This window comes from Anticarsia gemmatalis, chromosome 13 (genome assembly GCF_050436995.1).
Source record: "Anticarsia gemmatalis isolate Benzon Research Colony breed Stoneville strain chromosome 13, ilAntGemm2 primary, whole genome shotgun sequence".
Classification (NCBI taxonomy): domain Eukaryota; kingdom Metazoa; phylum Arthropoda; class Insecta; order Lepidoptera; family Erebidae; genus Anticarsia; species Anticarsia gemmatalis.
Window position 1 is genome coordinate 6,580,713 of NC_134757.1, and position 25,281 is coordinate 6,605,993.

The 25,281-nt window shown below is 38.3% G+C and overlaps 1 protein-coding gene across 8 annotated transcripts in view; it reads left to right on the forward strand.

Annotated features, from left to right (window-relative positions):
* shep (RNA binding motif single stranded interacting protein alan shepard) overlaps positions 1 to 25,281 on the forward strand; it is a 108,965-nt gene that overhangs the window by 48,978 nt on the left and 34,706 nt on the right. For 5 of the 8 annotated variants that reach the window (XM_076122226.1, XM_076122224.1, XM_076122223.1 and 2 more), the window contains exon 2: positions 21,323 to 21,385. The exons of the other annotated variants lie outside the window; for them this stretch is intronic. In XM_076122226.1, the coding sequence (XP_075978341.1) occupies positions 21,323 to 21,385 (63 nt within the window). The remainder of the gene's footprint in view (positions 1 to 21,322; positions 21,386 to 25,281) is intronic. 8 annotated transcript variants of the gene reach the window in all.

The window sequence follows — 25,281 nt, forward strand, 5'->3', positions numbered from 1 at the left end:
CTCTAAAAATGTTATGTGCTATTTGCTACACACCTTTTTGTCATTTGTCTTTTTGCTACACATCTAGATACAAAAATTGATATTAATGTATTTCTCTCTTTTCCAGGTATGTCACATTTTGGTTAGCAAGGTTACGGTATAGTAAGTGCTTTATTCTGCTATAGCTTTAACATGCATGGTTTAGATATAAGGTAAACTAATCTAAGTAGTATGTAAATATTATTTATATCCACAATGGAGACGGGAAGCAAGAATAAAAGGTCTCAAGTGATTATGCAATGTGAATATTAGATTTACATTCTCGGTTAAACCGGGACAATGCAGTGGTCTGTCGATGTCAGTACCGAACAGGGGCTGAACGTTGGAACTTCAATTAAATCAGAGGGTTCATAACCTTTATCGGGGCATTCGGGAGCCACCCGCATTATCGTGACAAGAGAGCCAATCACGATCGGGCTTAGTGCGGCGATGTACTTCGTGAACGAGTCTAGTCATTCACATGTTGGTCCTGCTACAACGCTTTGCCCGCCCTTAACAGCTATTTAAATTTAATAATGATTCGTTGACAACTATTATTTGTGGACAATAATCTGCCATTACATAGCTCTATCTTCTAAGAAATGTTAACGAATGGTAATTAACTTGATTATAACAGAATCTGAGTGATTCATGCATGATATGACAATATTATATTTATTCGTCATATATTATAATAATTGTGAATGTAGACATGAGTATTGAAGCAAGCGACGAGTCGCCGACGCCCGCCGCCTCGGATATCGTATTTGTGTTGACCACAACATGCTCTCCACTCGATCTTATGGCGCAAATATTTGCCGAGTAACCGATCACCGACCTTATTGACTGCCATGCGATAGCCTTTGCAAAACACTACACGATACTTTCATATTATAGGTCTTAGCTAGCCACAATATGCGCTGCTTAGATGAACAAACATCATAAAAGCACTTCATAACATACACTTGAAAGTGAGCCTTTTGGGGGACGTAGTACCTACTTAGTGCCCTGTTTGATAAGATTCGTTTCAATGCGTAATGGTTGCCATAACCCTCTCTATATAGATCTTTGTATAAAAAGGACCATGGCATAATGGAGGGGATATCGATAAAAACATCCATGCATGATATTGTTATAGATATAGGAGTGATAAGATAATGGACTACGTCATTGAAAAGACTTTGGAATTGAATGCAATTTTAGAAGCGGAAAAATTCTGCGAAATCAGACTTTGTTCGATTCTTGCTGCTCGTGTAACATTTTGATGCTGAAAATATCATTTACAAAAACAAATAATTTACAAACAATATAAGAGTACAACCATTTAGAAAATCGGTTTATTAACACACAATACAAGTCAAATTGCTTCTTAAATGATTCTTGCACGTTTCAAACAAATCCCAAATCAGAGAAAACCTTTAAATTGTATTCATTAAGACAAATCCACACCTGCATAACCACAACAGTACCGTACCGGAAAAAGTTATAAAAAGCGTCGCGTGCGGCTCTCGCACCCCTCAGCCTCCACCCCGGCACACTAATTAAAAACTTCGCCATCTGATGTAAATTAAAATGTCAGTAGATAAATTTTTATTCCCACCATAAAATTGCAAACCTCATTTGTAATGATAATGTAATTAAAATCTGCATTATGATCATCATAATGATTTTACATCTGTCACTTGTAACTTTTGTTTATTTTAACAGTACTTACCTACTAACATTTCACGCAAATGCCATTAAATTTTTCCGACTTTCTGAAACAATTTTGACAGATTCATACCTCTCGCTAATTTAACCTCACATTAAAGGGACATTTTAGTAATTATCCGACCAATTCTTGCACATACGAATAATATTCTTAATCTCCACACAAGTAAAATCCATTGTTTCGATGCTTATATCTCGTGGAAGTGGGTTGTTGCGGTGTTCGGTAACTATTTACTAGTAACAGTAATATTTACCTTACTTATTTAGCTTACTCTAAATTAATTATAATGCCACCGAAACCAAAAAAATTCTGTGACCAATTATTAAACAGTATCTCTGACATAATATCTAGCGGTTAAAATTGTACGTACATAATATTTTCTAGTATCGGCTAAACCGTTAAACGTTACGCTCGATGCATACATGTTATGGGTTATAAAATCGGATTAGAACAATGATGTATAATCGGATACACAGTTTAATAATAGCAAAGTATTTTAATCAAACCAAGAACATTGATTTTAATTACCCATTCTGTAATATATCATCCTTAACGAATGTTTATTTATGGTTCTGTATGAATCAGCACGAGAAACGTATTAAACACGAAACGGTACGTGGATCGTGATCGACTCCATTCCAATTGCAGCATGCGTCCGCGAAAGCTGGTGCGTCGGCGCATGCTGATTTAAAACCACGGAATGCTTGAATCGAAACTGTTGTAGGTAGTCACCATTCCATACATTTTTGTTCGTTTGTCTGGAATTCATTATGGATTGAGAATACAATAATATGAATCTTGACGTGATTCGTTTAGACTGTATAAGACGATTAAAGGATGAGGGTGCATTAAGATTAGTTTCTAACGAAATTCGTTAAGTTATGGAATGAAAATAACTACGAAATGCATAAGAATGTTAGCGTAGTCTTTGCTATTGCGATATGGCATTTCCCATTACCTATGCGGCGGAGGATGGAATGTGAAGCGCCGTGGCCGGTGAATCATACGAGCTACGTCGACGGGCGGGCGGTGGTCCTGAGGTCACGTGGCTCGACGATGCCGTCATTGTTGCATTACGTAGTTTTACGGCCATCAAGCTACTGTAGATAACGATGTACTTACATTACATGGGTGGATAATGTAGCATTTACGCTATTTTAAAAATACTAAACTAGCTCTGCATTTACTGAAAAAAAAATACAATCGTCTATCCAGTTTTTCCGTGATTACTGAACACAATTCTTTGATCGTTACCGTAACAGTTTCTTATATCAACTGTTGTCCTTAATAACACTGTAGTGTGGATTTATGATGAGTACTGAAGGCAGAGATCGTGTAAGAATTCATTGAGAAGCCGCCATCTCAATTTAAATGGAACATCCATATTGAATGGTTCCGCCATCAGTCAATCGTCTCTGTGTAAGCGCGTGGAATGCATGGTATGTGCCACCGCAGAGAACACGCTGGTCAATTCAAAAGCTATCTATCACGAAATGCGATAACCGTCGAATATAATAACCGATTTTCCTCTTTATGACGTTAACTATAGAGGTGGCGATTGCGTGACTAACGGCCCTACGTTGAGGTCGATATATCTCGGGGGCGTTTATTGGCGAGAATTGGGCGCATCCCGGTTGTTCGACGAAATCGCTATCCTTCCTACGCACCGTTATTATCTGATGGGACTTAGTTCGGACAAACCAGGTTTGATGTGACGCTAATGTAATAACGGATAAAACTTCCGCCCCCGCATAAACTTCCAAATCCGCTCTCTTTAAAGTTCCCTGTTACACCAATACTTTATATTTCGTGAACATGCTGTGTGCCGAGTGAAACGATTACTGGAAAACTTTATAAAAAATGTAGTAAACGCATTCGCATTATCTCTGTTTAAGAATTGCATAAATCAATCAATACGTTCAACACACACTCGTGTAAGATGTATGTAAGTATGTGCACTCATATTAAAACCGCAATGTAATCCGACTCGTGGAGACAATATGACGTGTTCCTGTTCCTAGTAGTCGTACTTAAACTTCCTTGATACCTTTCACATGAGTAGGAAACATTAGCGTTATTGAGCCGCATTCATAACCAAGGATAAAGGATAGCATATATTATTTAGTTACGAGTATAGCCGTGTGTGAGCCCACCGATGTACAACGGAGAGGGCTCGTTAACGACTCATTCATTGGTGGCCATCTGGTCATGTGAACACCGCTTACTTGCCCTTTATATCTCGTGCCCTATTTACAACTCGGATCTTTCTGCCTATGGGATGATTAATAGATAGAATGACTAACGAAATTAACGGAATCGACAAGAGTTATTGATGAATCTTTACTCCATACTTGGAGTATATCAGGAATACACTGGCCGCGGGAAATCATTCGGCCGATGTTGTATAGCCTCGATCCCGCGAAATGAATGCAAGGAAGCTATAGATAGAACGATGTATTGTCACATTGTATGACAATGAGTTAAAATATAACGTGTGTATTTGATAGGGGATCCGTGGCTCCACGCGACGCCACGCCACGTCAGCCGCGCTCGCGATTGGACAGCCACTCTCAATTGGTCCTTTGTGCAGTGCGCCGCCAGCCCGTGTCGCCTCATCACTTCCCCACAATCATTGACGGCCCTATAAATAGCACTCGCGACAACAAATGGATCGATTCATACTAAATTGGTTATTAATTTAAACGCACAATATTCTCACACAATTTAAATAAAGCATTGTGTCCCGAGGAAATAAGAATCAATATCGTGTGCCCATTGTGCTCGTGCGCCTTTATAAGTTAAGCTTCTCTATAATGACGTTTTGTTATAAACATCTTTTGTGTTTATGCGCCCGCGCGCCCGTAGCAAGCTTAAGTGGCAATTGACGTTAATATTTTTACCTCCTCACAATACGTCAACTTAACTCAACTTGCAGAACAATCTCAGAAAAGTTAGCTTTAAAAAAAATATACATTTGTGTTTACGTCTGTTACTGCGTAAAAGTCGATAACAGAAGCAAAATTAATACAGCTAATATAAATATCTCACAAATGTCAATTAAGTTATTACAATAATATCTATTCCGAAATTAAGAATAGTTTACGTAAAGTCGTGCATGACTATTTTCCTACACAACTTAGTCTGCGGTCGTGCATTGCTCCATAATAGTATAGTGAAGGTTTGATCCATCAGATAAGACTCTATTGTGTGAACTTCTTACAAAACTTAACTTTCCAACACTTGTGGTTAAAAGTATGTGTCATGCGATGGATCTGTTCTAAGCATCTGATATTTATTTTTATCTAGCTCACCCATCCATATGAAAAAGTTTGTGCAAAAGTTAGTAATATTTAAACCGAGGCCTCCCTAGATACACGTGTACGCAGACACGTATTTATCACTTGCACAGACCGACGTTTTTCGTGATTAATTCAATCGGATGCGCCCGACGGATACATCGACCCCGACCCGGCCCTTTTGGGAAACGCTCCCAACAGTTGCTTTGATTCGCCCACCAGGAAAAACTACATAAATATTCTCGTTTGCTATTTTTCTACTTATTACATTCGTATGTAGCCCTATTCGGCTTTGACGCTCCTTTGATATGGTGTAAATACTAAAAAAACGTGTAAATACTGCTATGTTTTAATTTGCAAAGCGCTCCTACAAAAGAACCAGTGAATTACGAAAATGTAAAGCTGTTACTAAAACTAGAGTTTCCGTTGTGAGATACACAGAAATGACAAATCTGTTCCATTATTTTTAAAGTCTTTGAAAGCAGGGAGATTCTACTGAGCGTTATGATTGGGAGGAACAATTTCCCGACGGGACAGAGAGCCTCATTTCCTGCGAGTTCACGAGCTCGGGCGATGCGACTCTCCAAAATATTATTTTAAGCTTCCGCGAACATCTTTCAACGCACGACAAGCTTTATCTCCATTCAAATTTTCGTTTCTAAATAGCGGACTGAAACGGGTTAAACGTTTTATTGCTTTTCTGAAGCAGTAAAAATATTTTACTGTTTGGGGCAAAACAATTTAGGCTTTTTTGGTGGTGAACTGTTTCCGAACAGCAAATGAAACAGAACAAAAACAGCTGTAATGTAACTTTCCAAATCAGTTCGAAGCATCGTTAAGATTTCATTGTTTAATACACAAGTCCTTATGCGGATTAGGCGCAGAAAGAAAATGAAAATGGACCGAGAAATGATCGCATTGTTTCAACTTCCGTATACGTGGGTGCGTTTATTCAGATTTAGCCAAAAACATGAAAGAACGATTTAGTCGGTAAACTTCTTTTATGTCTGTGCTACTTTAAATGCGAGACTCGTTTAAAATACGATATGCACTCGAGACGACGTTTTTATCAAAGATACATTTGATATGCAATATAAAAAATCTTGTGAATCTGAAAATGCTCACGTGAATTGATGTAGGTAGAGAGATCACCCCTCGCGAGTCGTGCCGGTGCCGGTGTAGTGTACCTAGGTGTTTAGTGTTAAAGGAATACCTTTGTGGTGAATACTTCCGTACAGTATATTTATGTAGCTTCGCCGAGCGCAACCCGGAAGCAGTTCAATTAAGTCTGGTATTTAAGGTTGCCATCCACCGGCAAGCTCTGATTGCGCCTCACCTCCCTCCACCGCACCCGAGGGAATTCCTATCTTCCTTTTAATTTTCGAATACAATAAATACTCTCTCACCAAAACGTCTTCGCCAACAAAGAGTTTAATATACACATCTATCTATAATAAAAAATAATTTCATGGCTTTAGATTAAAGAAGGTACTTGCCTATATTTAACAGTTGTGATGCGTAGTCGATGCCATACTAATATCTCGTGCTATTACATAGAGTTTTAATAGTTAGAAACAAAGTTAGCATAATCCCTGGAATAACATCAAAGTGTCGATAAGCACGTTATGTAAACTACCGAAAGTAAGCTCCTGAGAGCTCAACGGTCACTACGGTTCATTAAATGTTCTCTCGATTCTATGTGTATCCAGCTTTACAATCTATGTTATAATAACATTTGCATGATAACATTAGCTGTTCTATCATTGTTATTGTAGTCTTGTGAAATACGTAACTCGTACTACTTGGTTTACTAAATGCATTTTTAATATTCTATAGCCTACTTCAGTCTAGTACAGATCCAACTACGAATGACTTGTACCCTACTTTGTAATCCGTGAACTTTTCATGGCGTAGTAACATTATGTTGGTGAGAGTATACATATTGTATGTGGGAGGTAAACACGAATGACATGTGTCAGCAGATAACGAGTGCCTCCTAAAGTCTGTATGAAATGTGAACGCAATAAGCAGACTGAGTCTCATCTCCGGTATCGTTTCACTTAGCGCACCCATTCCTGAGCGGACACACTTGAATAGCTCGGGGCGGTGAGGCCGGCGCCCACGGAAACGGTACTACTGGAACCGTCATAAACGACTTTACCATTTACATAATTATTAAATAGGCAATCATTTCCCAAGCTGCGTGCAAATTGCTTACATTATACCTTTTGTAGAGCTTAGCGCCCTGACGATTCGTGTTTCTCTCAACTTTATATCACTTCCTTGATTTAGTTCCGTTTACATTTATCCGCCGAAATAGATGGAGATTTAGAATAGCAACGTTCGACAACGGTGTTCATGTTGATGACAATAAATAAAAAGCAATGGATACAATTAACACGCGGTAGACAGTTTTATTATTTTTATGTGTTATGTTATTACAGTCGTGAGCGATATTAAAGCGAATCGCAAAGTGTGAGTGTGTTAAACAATAAATTTATGAAGCATGAAGTTCCGGCACTCGCTGAGTAACTAATTTTCTTTAGAACTGTTTACTTAACGTGAGTTAATAACTACCTGTTTAAACTGTAGACACAAGTGTACGCAGACGGCGCTTCTAGTTTCCTTCTGGTCCAATGACACCACTCAGATTTATAACTCAGTAAATCCGAACTACACATTCGCTGTGGTTAGTTTTACGCTCGCACTAAATCTCGTACGATGAACTGCCCTTTGTTTCATTCGGTAGAAAGGACCGCTGGAGTACGGCCATCGCTAAATGTTGAGTGTTGGTGATAGTGATTTCTGTGTTTAGCGATTCACTGAGTGTTGTTGTAAGTTGGTGAGCGGCGAGACAGTTCATTTGAACTGTTAGCAGATAACGCTCCTCTGTTTCTGTGTTGAAATTTATTGCGCTGTAAATTGTGAGCGGCTCGAGCCGCGCGCCGCGTGCCACCTCCATGACTTGCACTTCGCACGATTTCCTCCCTCCAAGGATCAGCTTTTAAAACATTTCTACCGCTACCAAAGGGGACATTAATTAATTTCCAGGCATTGCTCAGTGTGTTCAATTACAATTTGTGTTACCACTGAAGTATTTTGCTAATTAACGCTTCTTAAAAAGTATATTAGATCCAGGAAACAGAAAATTAAAGTTTTAGAGCAAACTATTTTTCTTTGTTTCTGTGAAGTGTGACCATTCTCTATATTGAATTTAATAAGTAGGTTCAGCTTACTCATGAGAGTGCTACGTAGCACGTAGCTGCATGAGTGTGTTCAGTGTGTTCAGTGTGTTGAGTGTGTACACGTCTCCTGAACGTTATAAATAAAGCTGCCCACATGAAGCTAATGAACTGTCTGTGTAATGTTCTTGTACTAAAATGCCACTATTGTTATTCGCATTAGTGGTTGGTTCGCTTAGTCCCCAAATTCACATACCCGTCCCCGACTCCCTACGCTTTTGTGCTGAAATCCGAGCGGACTCCGATTGCCAGTGACTTGCACTTTACTGTACACAGTTAATTGTGTCCGCTACCCACAAACATAATACACTCTATACATACGACGACGACGCGTCACGACTCTATGTATGTGCCTACTGTATTTACCTACGTAGCATCGCTGCCTGCTACGAAAAAACGCTACATTTTTTTGCTGCTCACTGATACGACACACACTTCTCGGTCCTCTACCAAACCACCGCTTGAAATATTGCTGCCATTAAAATTTATTGAAATTGTTAAACACCGTTACGAATTAACCGTGAACTTCTACCGTGTAAATAAGTAGTCAGCAGGAAATTTCAAAAGCGTATAAAATATTACGATAAATTTCCTCGCGTATATGGTATCGGACAGACACAACATAACAGCAAACTGCAACCGCACTGTTACCAAGTTGTTAACGATACTCGGAAAAAACGATAAGAAAAAGCAGGAGGCATGTTTTATTAATTCTCCGTACACACGGCTCGGCTGCGGAATGGAGTCGACCGCCATTTTTCTGCGGACGAGATTTAAATATGGAATTCCGGTGTGCGAGCGGGAGAGGCGCGTGCCATTGACCTTGCGCCATCGCCAGGGCCGCGCACGCGCCCGCCCGCCCGCCTGCGCCCGCGCCGCGCCGGCCAACACAACATTGCACTTTTGCGTTTACATTTTATTGCATTGCTGTGCTCGTCGCTTTTTCTATCATATTAGTTGACTTCTTTAAATAAATTACGATGTTTTAAAATATTTATCGAGAAACTATAAATTATGTTGTCTCTGCTCTCCGCACGAGGAGAAATGCAAAATCTGTTTTGCTATTCCTACTCGAATTCAACAGGTGATAACAAAGTAAAGTACGTAGAGACATTCGAATTGTGTTTCATTGTCATTTAGGGCGAAAATATTGTATTTTTTGTGAATCAGCAAGTCAGCCAAACTATTCTTGTAATTAATGGAATATAGATACGTATGTTACTTACATAGCAAATAAATAAATGGCTTTCAGATTCACAACGCAGAAAAACTTCTATTAAATATGACAGCATAAATTACATCACTAAACTGGGTAGGCATAAGTTATAAGTTTAATAACATTAGGGCACTTGAAGTGGGGCTCGTGAACTGAAGTTTGGTTGATAGAGAGGAGCGCGAGCGTGGCATAGCGCATCACAAACACTGTCTACCGTCGCAACACTCGCGACACTCGCAACACACGCTGAGTACTTAATTAGTGAAATTGCTCTCTGTTTACATACCCGTGTTGGAAACTTGCCTAAATCAGCGCTCGGCAATCACCGCTATGACAAAATCAACCGGCGCGAATGAAAATATACGAAGAAATCGTCCACGTCACAACATGTTAAACACATGTCGCATGTAAATATTATCTGACATCTAATTTATTCAATCAATATACGTGATGCCAGGGTCCAATCAAATGTAAATGGATCCAATCGGCACCGAAGGACACTCAAAGTCTTGCTGTTATCTAGACACTGCTAGCGTTTATACAATCTTAAATTAGGTCTTTATACACATTAGTTTTGCTACGTCTGTAATGCAGATTACTGAACTTATTCCGCTACTGTTAAAAGTTGTGCCGTAGTAAGTGGTTACGAAACACACTAAACATTTATGAACGTAATAGCTAAATAACGTGAAAAGCAATTATAATGTTTTATGGCGTATAACTCGGTGTTCGGTTACTTTAGAAGTGAAGTTAAATTCTAGGAAGATCTTAGACCACCTCAACGGCAAGCCTATTACGGCATAAGCATTGTGTTATCTGAGATGGCGTCGGGCTTGAGTGTCTCGTTGCACCCGACGTGGGTGAAATACGCTCACTTTACTCACTTTGTTAGTGCTCTCAGAATGCTGAACTACCAAAAATGCGCTTTATTTTCAAGAATCCTATTCGGTAAAGAGTTGATATCGCTGGAATACTGCATTAAATACTTGGTTTTTATCAAAATACAACTTCCGTACTAGTCGACATATTGCGTGGATATAAATTGCGGTTTATTGGAAACTAATAAAGTATCAAAGGAATTGGGAAAAGCGGAATGAGCAGTAAGTGGTGGATATGTTGAGCACCGTTCGTCGCAACTTTGTGTACGTACGTAATGGACGTATGTATGTAATGTATAGGTACTGTTGGCAGCAGGCGGAGGACCGTGCACCACATTACAGCGTACATTTTACAGTAATTTACCTGTCCACAAGCAATGTATTTTTTGTGGCTGTACTACGTCCGTAATGTGGCTCGTCTGAGTGGACGCTTTCGCTACGATATTAAAAGCGATTCCTGTTAAGTCACTTGTTAAATTAAAGGTGTAGGTACTATTGGTTACTAGTAGTATTAATGTTTACGATTTCGTGCGATAAGGAAAAATAACTTATTTTTAGATGGGGAAAATGAAATTAATCTGTTCAAATATAAATTATTAACTACAGCATATACGTTCCTAATGACGACATACTATTTATAGAAGCCACGAGGAAATTTCAATAAACAGATAAAATTAATGAAATCAATTCTATTACGGGCGCGACCATCATTACTCTGAGAGCAGAATGAAAAGGGAGAAAAACTTTATAAAAGCAAAAAATGTAATGAAAGCGATTCACGGTGAGATAGCAACTGTTTCTAAAGTTCGCTTGAAAAAATATTTCGCTGGATGAAACAATAATCTAGTGACTCATCACATTCTCACTTTGAAAACATTCGTTCAACAAAATCCGACAAAAGTTCTGTACAACGGAGAGAATATAACAGCTGGGTAAGTTTGGGTTCGGTTGGTGTTAACCACAGATTTGTTCATCGTACCTTTACAGTTACCCTTCTCTCTCTATACTTGTATTCAATCGCACGTTATATTGTTGTACTTCTAATGATTTGATTCCCGACCGCTTATCATTTATTTTCATATAATTTGATCCGTTCATATGCATATGTTTCATTGCTATTATTTGATGCTTTCGCTAAAAACAGGTAATGGTAATAGTTTTGGGAAGCATGGATATTGGGTACAGGTTTTTTTTTTCATGAGATCATTACTTAAACATACTATGAGAAGATATGTCCCATCAACCGACGGCATTTGCAGCAAAAAACAAAATAAATGCAAGGTTTTTAAACTTTTTATTAGTGTAACTAATACATATTAATTTGTTAAGACTAGACACTGATAGAGAAATTACTGAGTTTAATTGCAAAACTCCTGATATTAAGTTAGAGCGTTGTTCCCAGAGTCTGATTGAGTCAAGGGTCCGTGTAGTCTGGACATGCATTGCCCCTCGTTCATATAAATAGCACAGGTAATCAACAAAGTTAACTAGCACTAATTAAATACTTTGACTGACGGATTTTTCATCGTAAGTTGTCATTAATCAGGCGTATATTATAATGCCACCAAAAACATTCTGTAAAAACCTCAAGTCTCGCCGTAAAAAGTTGTGAGATCAATATAATACCAAGTCGATTAATCTATTTAGTCTCTACTTAAAGGACCTTCTATCTTAAGTTATTACGTATGTTATTATCATGCCAATTTAAAAAAAAATACCTCTAAAACAAATAGACCGACCTGGCCATCGCATGATTTGATTAGTTAATGCTTCTGAAATGTTATTGGCGAATTTGTGTTTTCTCGCGATGACCAAGTCGATCTATTTGTTTTATAGGTATTTTTTTTAAAATTGGCATGATAATAACATACGTAATAACTTAAGACAGAAGGTCCTTTAAGTAGAGACTAAATAGATTAATCGACTTGGTATTATATTGATCTCACAACTTTTTACGGCGAGACTTGAGGTTTTTACAGAATGTTTTTGGTGGCATCTCACTTCTTTTTGTAGAGCGAACATAAGTCCAATTTGTATGGAAAGACGTTATTTTTTCATAATTCAACATATTTTCCTAACGGAATGTTGTTCAGTTTCATGGGCTAAACACCCTTACCCACCCTATACCCCCTCCCGTTATGCCTCATATAGTAGGTACCTATTTACACCTATTTATTTTATTTTCTACAGTAATAATAATTCATTCATTCATCAGCACTTGACCTAAATGAATAAATGATTTGATTTTGATTTCATTAACTGCAAATGTAACCTTGTAATCTTATACATTTATATGAGATTACAAAGTTATTGTTGCAGTTGGTGTATTTAGAAAACTGGACCGAAATTAGAAAATATTAAATTTTTCCCATGATTAAAACACTAAACCCTATTTGTATTCTAAATTTTAAGCTTCTAAGTCTGCTAGAAGTACCTTAGACTTTTGATGATCGGTGAGTCAGTGAGTCAGTGAATCAGTGAGTGACAAAATTCAAAATTTTAACAAGTTGTCATTCTTAAACTACTGGTTCAAATTGACTGAAATTTTAAATATACCGTGTTTATACAATGACTGATTATTTGCTGAAAATCCAGGCTTCTTGTTTTATCCACAACGAAATTATAGGGGTGTCAAAAATAGCCCGAATTGCTTCGAGAAAAGGATGTTACGGCCGTGCCACTTTTTTTTTGCTCGACTTGCGGGGGCACTTCCGTGCCCCCAGATATCCACGTATTGGTCAGGCGCACGCGATAGCGGCACAGTTATCTTTCACATTAATTATTTATAACTTCCCGCCCCCCTCCACTATATCCCGACCCCACTTGATCCCCCTCTGCCCGCACTGCGCCCGCGCATACGGGTACTGTGATGGAAACTTAACAATTAATAACACTGATTGAATTGTCTATCAACTCCATTGTCGTCATATCTTTCTTCCATTAATTTTTTATGGTTCGATTATTACTCTTTATTACCATCATTATGTTTTTGAATGTACGATGATTACCGAGATAAGTGTTGAACTTCGAGGAATTGACTGTTCGTTTAAATTTTATATTCATTTGCGTTGTTCTGGTAATAAATTTTAATAGAAAGAAAAAGTGTCCTGTGGTTGTCATAAATATTTTGCTGTTATTTTAATAACTCTCAGCAAGTATTACGCCTGATTAAAATTGTAAAACATCTGAAAAGGAAAATGTAGAGCTCCTTATTTTCGGAGTGTTTCACCATAAACTACGACTTTACCAACACGGACTCTAACTAAATCATAATTTGATCCCTGGAAAAGAAGTGGAGAACGTTAAACGAACATTTTCTCATACAAGAAATGAGCACGTAAATGAGCCGGCGGGTATGGGCTGACCCGTGATGCACATCAGGTGCGGTGTGCCAGTGACGTGAGTGACGTGAGCGACGCGACACGTCAAACGACTCGGCGACACGCGGTACGTGCCCACCGCGTGTGCCGTATACAGCGGCGACAGTTCCGGTGTATCGCCTCCGGGGCCCGCAACCCGTTCCGAGAGACTGATGACCGCAACATAACGGAACGCAATACCACTAGAGAGGCCCGCCCTGTGCATGCGCACCCGCACCGCACTCGCCGCCTTGGGAACCACGCCACCCATTCATTTTAGCAATCTCACAGCACGCGTTACGTAAACGAAGGGCCGTTAAGTAAATGCCGTGCCGCGGCTTATTATGAACCTGTTTCATACAAATTACTGACACACATTCGTTTCATGAGAACGCCGCAACTCGAGTCGTAAAACCGATAGCAATCGTAGCATACAGAAGTATTACAGCTCTCGGTTGTCTTTTAAAACCGTTTTATTTTAACCTATTCGTAAATTAAGAGTCAACAGTAGAGTCTTAGTTAGTAGGTACCTAAGATTCACGAGTCTCCAGACGATGAGCTGAAAAAAACGATCAAAACAAACAATGGCTCGAAGCTGGGTCGAAGGCTATTCAGAAAAAAATAAGCACCGAGTCTGAACTGTGTGCCTACGACAAGACACCTGCGCGCCAGACGAACAAAAAATTCGCGCAAAGCAATCACAACTGCTCGTGTGCCTGCCTGGCCGGCTGTCGGCCGCGTCGTGCCACGGAGCCGCCCGACTTCCAATCGAACAGGAAAAGAATTGCACACTTTCGTTTTACTTACAATGTTCGCTTTCGGATACTTCGCTAGTGAAAAATATTCTACCATGATTCTCATTCATACTTTTAGATGGCACTTCGATTGGTTTTTATTTGTACGTGAAAAAGTTTGACTGTTTGGACTTGAACTTCGAAACCAATAAAATATAGTCTTAACATTGATGCAAAAGAATTGAGATAGTATTATGGAAATATTAGAGAAATATCACGGTTAGAGCTATAGACGTTGATTTAACTTAATTTCTTCGTGAAATGAATATTTTGTTGTTTTATAACGGGACGTCCTTGACCTTTGAAGATTTAGTTTAATGAACTCTTATCTGACCGTCATTTAGAGCGTTAGCACCGGTTTGAGGAAAATGTTTTGAATGATTAAGAATTTCTTTTAAGTAAGCATAAAGTTCAATCAAACCAGCCAAACAATCTTAGACTAGGTATACATTATTCCTCAAAGCTATTTCTGCTAATTTTTTAGGGAGATTATTGAAGATACGTCAAATGACTTGATTTACTTTTAGGAGAAAATTCACTTATACAATACTTTTTTGACATACGCGTTGGCGATTCTCAGTAAAAGTGCCGGTTTTCTTATATCAAAATTTACTTATTCGTTATGTATACATAAGTTATCTTCTAGGGGGATTTAGGAAACATAAATTGTGAATCATAAACATACGCGATAGGTAAACGTAATCTCAGAGCGAGGTTGTCGAACTGAATGATAAACAACATCGATTAAGTGCGTAGAGCCGGTGTAAAGTCGCTCAGGGGAGCTCTCTAGCATCAATAGTAACTAATGTCTCGTGAAAATTAACATTTGCAGCTATATTAACTGATAGGTGGAACAATATCTTCAATAAACGTGGGTGCGTATGAACGCTAACACATACTACGCAATTTTGTGTGTAATGACTTAACTAATAAATACTCAAACTCGATAAAACGTAGAGGTAACTTGTAAAAGTAGCAGTTCAACGCTATGTGGCGAGGTATAAGAGGCAGAATCCTCCGGCCGTGTTCGCGCGCGACGGTAATTTTTCGCAGCCGGATACCGTGTTACTTTCAACTATTAGGAATGCGGCCAGTGACCAGCTTCTCTAGTGGCCCGCCGCACCCGTCTGCTGCCACTACTAGTCCCTCACTAATGTGAGTACGAGTACTGCGAGCAGTCGAGTACCATCTAGCGTTACGTACCGCACGGCCACACAATGCTCGGATGTTTGCGTCATTATTACTCATTATTCGTAATGTTATATGCACTTTGCACTATAAAACCTTATTATTAAATACAAATCTATATATTTTTATAACATTATGTTGATAAAAAACGAACAGCTAACAGAACATGCGAAATTCCAACCACTAATCAGACATAATTCCAACAGGTTTCAGTGGGTTTAAACAATTTAACTTAGCCCGCGAGGTGCGCACACTGCACAAGAACGTGTATATGATGCAACTAGTTTTATACATTAGGTCATTAGTGGAGTTCCACGAACAAGATTGAATCAGCAAAATGATTATTGTAAAAACTCGAACGCCGTATATTATTCGAAGAACCTGTGAAAACAACAAACAATCACGAGTTTAAGGACAAAAACGAGTCGGTTAGTTACCTTTCAAATGGCATTTAATCGTTTAATTTCGCTCGTCCACCATCTTTAATCTTATCGCATGTTGGAAATGAACGACCGCGGAGGACAGACTGCTCGATATCCTACGTGTAAACATTTATCTGTCGACCGATAAATCATGTCATTGTTTAGTGAAAGACATCTGACAGACAAGTATTTATATCCTTTTCACACTAAATAACTGCAAATCAATATTAACAACACCGGCCGTGGATTTATTTCGTAACAAGTACACTTTCTGTTTGGTAATAGCTAGTCAGTGTCTGCTAGTAATGAAGAATGGATTTCAACTATGATTTATTATATTTTCAACTTGATATACTTGTTCGGCGGTTGACTTGAAAACTTCGAGACATTGTTACGCTTACATCATCTCTATTTATGAGTATAGAAATAATTATAAGATTTTTTTACAAAAGAGCTATGCCCAGACTCGTTTAAATGCATTTACAAAAATGTTTCACTTTCATTTATTGTAAAATACGAGTGGTCACAATCAACATGAAAACTCTTCACACGACTCTACATAAAACGTGTCTACCACGCGAGAATCGTGATTATAAATTTATATCGTTACGAAGTACGGCGAGGATTCGATGTATTAATTTATAACCGCTTAAAGCAGCATGCATGTTTAATCCCAATTGTACATAGTTCCATATTAATCCTACTTGACATTAATTCTAATTGAGCGTACTACTTGCGTAGGCGGGCAAACAGCTGATGATTCTGTGTATTTTCCTTCCTCAACCGGTGAATACTGACAAAATAAATTAAACTTGATCGCTTACTGTTTCTAAACAAAAGGTATTTATGAATCATATGTATATGTACATAAGTAGAGCCGCGTGGCCTCGGCGCGCCGCCGCTGCAGGCTCTCTCGTAGCGTGACGTCACACACGTGATAGATTAGGTCAACAATCAACGTTACCTTCTCCCGCGATGATCGCATACATCAGAGATTACACTCCACGTTATTTAGGTCGTCCTTTCGGTTTTTACGTCCATCACGCCGGACAAGGACGACTCACTTATCTCCTCGCCCGCCAGCGCCAGCCAGTGCACATATTATACTGCTTGCTTTGCAAACATAATAACATAGAGTGCTGATAATACATATACGGCTAAGTCTTTACGCAAACCTACTTGTATCGTTTATGAAAAATAGGCCTTGTAATATCATGTTGGTAGAGTGTAGACCAAACAGAGCTTATTGTATCCGAACCGGGCAATTCTGGCTTTAACAGATTGTATAACGGTAGAAAAGTGGTATCTTATCGAGTACGCCTAACTAACCATGTAAATGTCCTACAGACAAGAGAGATTTGCATACCGACCGTTTGTATTTGCGAACGGCGTCTAGCACCGAGAGCTTGTCGAAATTCGCAATGCTAATAATACAATGGCCAGACGCACCTCGTGTACCATCGCATCTGTCGAATTCAATCGGAAACATCAAATAAACGACCTTATATACACGCGACAAGTCCTTGTTTACGTTGAATTGCACTATTCAATAATGAAACGAAGAACTAGACACATAATTTAGTGTTCTCCTTCGACTGGCTGAGCGATGGCAAGGTAAACTCGCTTCATTTATGAATGATTTTAAACGCTATATTCGCATGAGTAGTACGGTGCACGGGTTCTTTGTGGGCTACGTCGCCGCCGCCGACGTATTCACGGATAACTTTCGACAGTCATTGAATGGAGGGTTCGATGACCCGACACCGAAGCGTTGTTCGAATTTGCATGTGTCAATGACACGATCTGCAGCGGCGGCGCGCCGCACCGTTGCGGCCTATACTTTTCCTTTCAGTCGGCGTCGTTCACCGAGAAACACTTTTCGGAATGACCTCGTGACACAGCTGCACGGCCGGCTCTGCGCACCGGCTACACGCTGTTTTTTACCAATTATGTACAAGTTATTGTGAATTTGTGATCAACATACAAACGCTTTTTACAAAAGGAAAATTATGTATTTTTTTATATAAAGCGGTATGTAAAATAACTTTCGTCATAGTTCATTGATGTCTTCAGTCAATAAGTTTAGTTTTGTTATGGCAGAGGTGAAGAACTGCTCAACAGGTGAGGTAAAGCAATAAATGTAACCCACTTTTCCGCTACTAAAATTCATTCGGCCCACAATGGTTAAGTAGTTGGCAAGGCTAAAGATAATTTTGGAGGAAAATTAATATCAAGCAAAGAGTTTAGCAAGAATCTTCCGGCCATCAAACACGTCGAGTCGGAACGTGCGAAATCCAATAAAGAACTTGCGGCACCTGTGCCTTATTACATTCTTTTGGTGATGCTCACCGGTCGGTGCCTCACTGAAATTCGCCCCAACTTTCCATGCCAGGAGATTGCTTGTTGTACAACTTTTACTTTGAAAATTCATTCCATTAGTATCAGCGGTGGAACGAAAGTTTTATCAACGAAATGTTTCCATAATTCAGTATTAAATTCCTCTTCGTTTCGCATTCGGATGATGTTTAAAGTTGATAGAAAGCTTTCGATAATCTCAGCGCTAGTCCGGAGTATTCCGTTACTATTGCCAATGTGATACGGCTATATTGCGTCTGGCGTACTAAGTATTTATATAAATAATAAGTAGACACATTTCACATGTATGAAACAATGGCGTCCCCTAGTGGGCGTTGCAATCTTAATTGCAAATGTGTTATTAGCATATGCGCTTTGTGAGTTCTTGAATGGTGCAGGCCCAAGGCAACGTGCGATGTCCTTATGAGCAAATAGATGGATGTCACCGCGACCACAAGCTGGATACTTAATGAATCTTCACACACCAATCACCTTCCGAGACGAGATTTAATATGAATACTTATCTTACTAGAGTTGAGATATTAAAACTGTTTCATAAAGCGACCTGAAGGCACTAAGGTGTTATATGCCAACAAATGTTAAAGATACGATGCTATTTTAACGGTTACAACGTTAAATAAGGTCAGTTTAAAATTGTATAAAGTCCAAAGTGATGTTTCGAATAATTTAAGTGCTACGTAACTGTGCTCACTGCAGCGTATTTAGCTACTAATTAATAAATAGAACACTCTAAACATAGTTTTCCGAATGGCAGCGCCGAGGAAATTATAATTAGTAACTGTGTGTGAAACATAATTGGTTTGCACCCATTACATATATAGTGTATGTAGGTATATTATACACGTATATGTATACTAATGTATAGTATACATGCAGGCACCTCGTGTAGGCAGAAGTGGATGTGACTCATGAAGGCAGAATAGAAAAACATGTTGATAATGACGCCATATTGCTAAGACGAAAGTTCTGTTATACTCCGTTAAAATAGCGTCGGGTTTATCGTAATTCTTTGACAAAAGAGATTATAACTGCTAATTTTATTTTTACAGACAAATAAATTCGGTTTGTTTCTAGTAACGTTAATTCTAATAAGAAATCAGTTTATTAAAAAACTAATACAATTATCTAACAAGAGAAAGAAGCCTTACCACGTATTGTAAGCTAGTTTTCAAACCTTCAAATAAACAACATAGAAATATGCAAACGATTAACCGTTTAGTACAGTACTAACTACTTTTAATTACTTAACTAATTCAGCATTTTATTACTAACAGGTTTAGTATCGACCGATCCGGAATTATTTGTGTTATTTACTGACAAGATTATACATAAACGACTTCTTATCGTCGTTAACTTATATTTGTTATGTAAATGAACTAATATTATCTACATGGAACTGTTAAGTATACATTCTAGTGTGAACGATTGCAGACTTGCTTAGCCTTATATATCCACAGGTTTTTAACTTATATTTTCATATGAATATAATATTAGGCTAGTCGGTATTTGAGCTACTATTTTACAGTTAAAAGTTGAAAGGATTCGAAAAACTTTAATCCCAAAATAAGAGCAATTTTAAGTGCGGGAGTGGTCTAAAATAAACTTGAGAAAGTTAACCATATAGTCAAATTGATAGAACTGTAAAAAAATAAAGTAACTTATTCAATGACATTCAAATATACGTATAGTAGTACTTATAAAACAGACTAAATTAGATTAAAGGCCTTTATAAATGTACATATTGTATAGGTACAGCTATTTTAAATAAGTTCTAGCTATGACTGACAGATGTTTTTTCTTTGATTGCACTTATTAATCAAATAAGTATGAAAATGACATTGACATGGGTAAAACTTTTCGGGACTAATATCGGCATATTTGTGTTACCCGTATTTATAATGGCGTAAGGCCAACTTTTTATATTTTTGCAAACTTTTCACAATACTTATAATGAGGTTTCTTTTGCTCAAAGTTTATTAAGACCACATTAATTACAATTTCATAGATAGCGTTGGGAGCTATTAAAATGACGTTATCTTTTTAGCGTTAACACTTTATTTTTTATCGCCATTAATTTCACTTTGTAATTAATTAATTAGTTTCATTTTTGTTTTTAAATTCAAGTTTAACAGTAGTTTACTATTTGCGAAATTATTTCTTCAAATTCGGTTTTTCTCTGTTCAACTTTTAGATTAGGCCATTACGAGAATCGCATGTGTTAATCTAACAAACTGTTTTAAAGAAAGTTAAGTAAGTAAACGAGTTTAAAACTTAGATATTTTGCAACAGACCAGTTAACTTCTTATTGTGTTGTCTAGACTTGATAGTTATTCATTACGTGAAATATATACGGACACAGTCACATAAATAATTCAATTATTAGTACTTTGTGGGACGGCTATAAAATTGATGTGTAGAATTTTAATTCGACTTCCTTCTTCCGCTAGTTCATAGACCCCTATCACAATTTAAACGTTACATGCAAATCAAATATAAGTGGTAGTAAATATTTTACGAGTTCTTTAGTCCCTGCTATCAATAAATTACTTTTGAGATACAAAAATCATATTTGCCGTTACAATTTGTAGGCTAGAAGTCAAAGTCCGATATTACCTTCCAAAAGTAAAACTTGCACAAAATTAACAGCCTCAATTAAATAAATTAAATGCGTATGAAGTATACGGTAATGCAGACTGCGATATAAAATATAATGTATTTAAACTTTAAACGACGACGACATTTATCACTAAAATATTGTTTGTATTTATTATACAGGTACTGAACTTGTTTGTTGGTTTTAAATTTGTTTTTCTTGTTTCCAGGTACGTAACATGACATTGTGCCAGATCCAAAGAAGCTACTCGGTCAGAAACGATATCATACAAGTGAGTAAAGCTTTAAAATGTTACTGTATGTTTGCATGACTCTACCTTATAAGAAATCATTCACATTTCATAAAAGGTTAAAGTCAATGGGGCGTCATCCATTTTCTTCAGCTTATGAGCCAGAAATACTTGAAAGATAAACAAGAATCCAGAAATTTTCGCCAGTTTGTTTCGAATAAAATATTTTATAGACGGACAATTGAAACGTGTCGGACCAAAAATGGGATACGTGTAGTGCGGGTTCAGGTAACTCTTGAGGGTAACAAACGATAGCGAATGCGTGTAGCGATTTGTCAGTTAGCCAGTATCGGGTCCGAAGTGTTCACGACGAGCGGCGAGTGTCCCTTGCCCCTCGGGCCGCGATCTCTTTACGACGTCGTATATCGCACGCGCCGTAATTGAAGCCAACAGTGCGTGTCTTGTTTGTTTCTTCTGCCCATCCTACTAGTTACATCAAACTGTAAATTTCAACGCAACGCTCCAATTTAATTTATATATTGACTCAACCTAATGCGGAACCACAAAACGTAACTCGATAATGATTCGGATTTGATATTTGATCGTAATCACGGTTGTACCGTTAGACACAGTCGGCTTCCATCATTTACATTTGGAATACATCAATAGTAAACCCTAATGGATGAATCGGTTCGGGTTGAAATCCCCTCCCGGAAAATGCGGTCCGAGCGGAGTGTGTTGATTAATCTCATTTATTGTATTGTTAACGATTTGTACTTTTAACGCATTATCGGCTTCCACGTTAACCAACCGCCAACTCGTATCGTTTTATAAAATACAAAACATTTTTCATTTAAATTATCTTTTGAACTTGTAAAATGGTAATGTTGTCCAATGTTATTACGCACTTACAAGTCAGATTTTATCTGGGACATGTACAAAGAAAATGATTAATTATCTTAATGTCTCAACTTAGTTCCTTCGAAGCTGACCAATAAAATATATTTTCATGGTTCTTGTGCTTACGCTTTATAATCCTATGGAGTTTCTTATCATTACTAAATAGACGTAGAAATAAAGACAACATAATAACAAAGATTGCTTGGACAATAGAAATGTCACTTAAATACAAAAGAAAGCTAGAGGATTTAGCGATATTGCAACATTTTACGGCGACTGTGAACACACATAAAATTTATAGGCGTTAACGTCTCTAGGCTGGCAATAAACAGTTAGTGAGCTGAGTAAGCAGAGGCTGGCGGAGCGCAACGGGACAGTTTAATATTTTCTTGTGTTCGCGGCCGAGATCCAGCCGGTCGCGCCCGCCGCGGACGCATCACTCCGCAATTAAGGGCCAGACAAAACGTCGTCGACGGGGAGCGAGCGCTTCATCAAATATTAAAACCGGCCTGTGCCCGTACGCGAACAAATCCTACGGCGCATTTAATATTTTACTTAAAACGGTCTGCGGTTTCCGGCGGCGGAATTTTCTTGCGGCTTTGCACGGCGATTTAAGTTTTGTTTTAGTGGCCGTGAGGGTAGGCGCCGCGAGCCGCTGCCTGCCGCGCCGCTGCTAAATACTTGATGCGATGCTGTTATTAGTGCCTCCTTTAAAGTTCCGCGGTCTCGTCAAAGACCACTACACGCTCTGAACGCTTCGCGGAGGCGAAACAATTTCCGCCGTCGTTAATCCTTTAATGAAATATATGCCCTAATATTTATCCACTCTCGGTTTAAATTAATTTCGTCTGCTCACGAAAAAGCCATTCTAAACACTAAGTTATATACAAAGTGAAGTAAAACAGTCGCTAATGTGTCCGCCGAAAACAAATCGTTGAGTCGTGCCTCGGAGCTCCCCCTGAATAACGAAAGCTAAATGCGGGAAAATATCAACATTAATCGGATGCGGTATTAACTCCCCAACTCAGTAGCTAATGAATATTCAGACAAACTGACACCGCTTGTCTTGAATTTGCAAGAAATAATCCTGGCGTCCGACACCTATAAATCTTTCAGTGTCTGATCTGTCGAATCTCATAGATATTCATAAAAGTTCAAAGTCGTATCATCATGAAGATCTAAGAATAGTTTTTTTTTTATGAATAATTGCACCGGTTTCATAATTAAGTATATCTAATAAAGCAAGTAGGGCGCTGTAAGGACAAACATTGTGATTACATATGTGATCTATTAAAAAATCACGCGTCATTGTCAATGTTTTTTCAAGGTTTAATTTTCAAGACCAATATTTTTAGCCAATGTTTTCTCTATTCTCTATAGTGTATAAATGTCACACGATATTTAAACTAACAGCGCAGGATTTCACTTGCTTAAAATATATACAATCCAACCTTCAGAATAAACCCTGTTGCAAAAACGATTAAGTTACAAATCCGATGAGCTTAACTTGTCTTCCACATGTGTTGTCTGCTGCTTACTTCCTTAGAAAACATTTGGTGATATTTACTGAATTGAAATCACTTTGTTAATATATATTTTATTTAGTTACAACAGTCAATTGTGACGAAACCAGAATATCAGCATACCACAAATCCAATCTTATTTACAACCTGGAAGGGACTGGTCCAGCTATTTTATATGAAATGTTATAAATTTTGAGTCCCAGACAAAATGTCTACTAAATGCTGTTACGACGCGTAAATATGTATTCTTTGGTAACATAATACGTTATTGTAGCACACGCAATTAAGCAAACAAGGAGATTTCATTAAAAATAAAAGAAACCCACAACCCTCAGTGAACAAGGTACATTGTATTATTTAGTACAGAGATTATTCTTCTCTGTGAATAATGCATGCTGTACGCTCCACAGACATAAAGCGCTTTATAAACTCGGATGGAATACACCTTGTTTTATTTATACTTTTGTAATTCGTTGAAATCATTGTGTCGTAAGTATCGTAGCTACCGAGTTTATGATCTTACTTCGAGAAGAATGATCTTAAGCGATATTTGTTACGTCTTATTTTATAACAAGTTTTTCTTATTTCATAAAATATTGACATCTTTGTGTCACATTTGTGCCGGGTCGTAATCGACAGTGACGAGGAGAAGCTTGTTTTCCTTCACGCCGCCGGTGTTTGGAATTCCTGCGTCAATTAAATGCTTGTTTGTAAACATAACAGACACCGAGAACAGTAAACGCGATCATTTTCACGGAACGCGCCTTTCCTCGACCCTCGCGGTCGCCGTACTTGCCGTACTTTGAAATCGCACGACTCCTTTGAACGAGCAGGCACCGGTATAATATAACCCTCCTACCTCTTAGGTCAATTGAGCGCTTTACAAAGACTTGTTTGTAAGCTAATTGGTTGCGCATTCTTTCGGCTTTTCTACTTAAACGATACGTTGTTATATGCGATAATAAATAAACCAGTAACGATGCATGTATGACTCTTTAAATATTTTGTAAACAGGTGTAACCTAGGGTGCAGACATGATAGTACGTGCAAAATGCATTTGATCGAAATAATGGCAGAATATCGATGCATCAATAAAAAAGATATCGTGTTTGTCGTTTTGTTTCAATTGAGTTCACCGAAAACTGTATTGTTGTGGTGTTGGACAAAGGGCGACGGAAGTGAAACGTCAGGCTATCGCCGATTGGAACGGGGAAAGCCGTCTTCCGCCTCCCGTAGGCTACCGGCGCGGCGGCGCGGCGAGCCTCACCGTGCCGCACCGTGCCGCGCCGCGCGCCGTGCAGAGCGGATACCCACCGCGCTGATTACCCAGAGATGCTTAAGTAATTTCGTGTCCGTCCCTCGTTAATTGCGGGAAATGAGTTAATTAATTGTTTTCCTTTTCTCTTAGATTTGTGCCATTAAGAACCGAGACTTTATTCAATTGATTGAACCGTTTTAAAAGGCATCATCCTGTCTCTTTAGCGCACTTATTAACTTACTGAGAATCGAAACGTA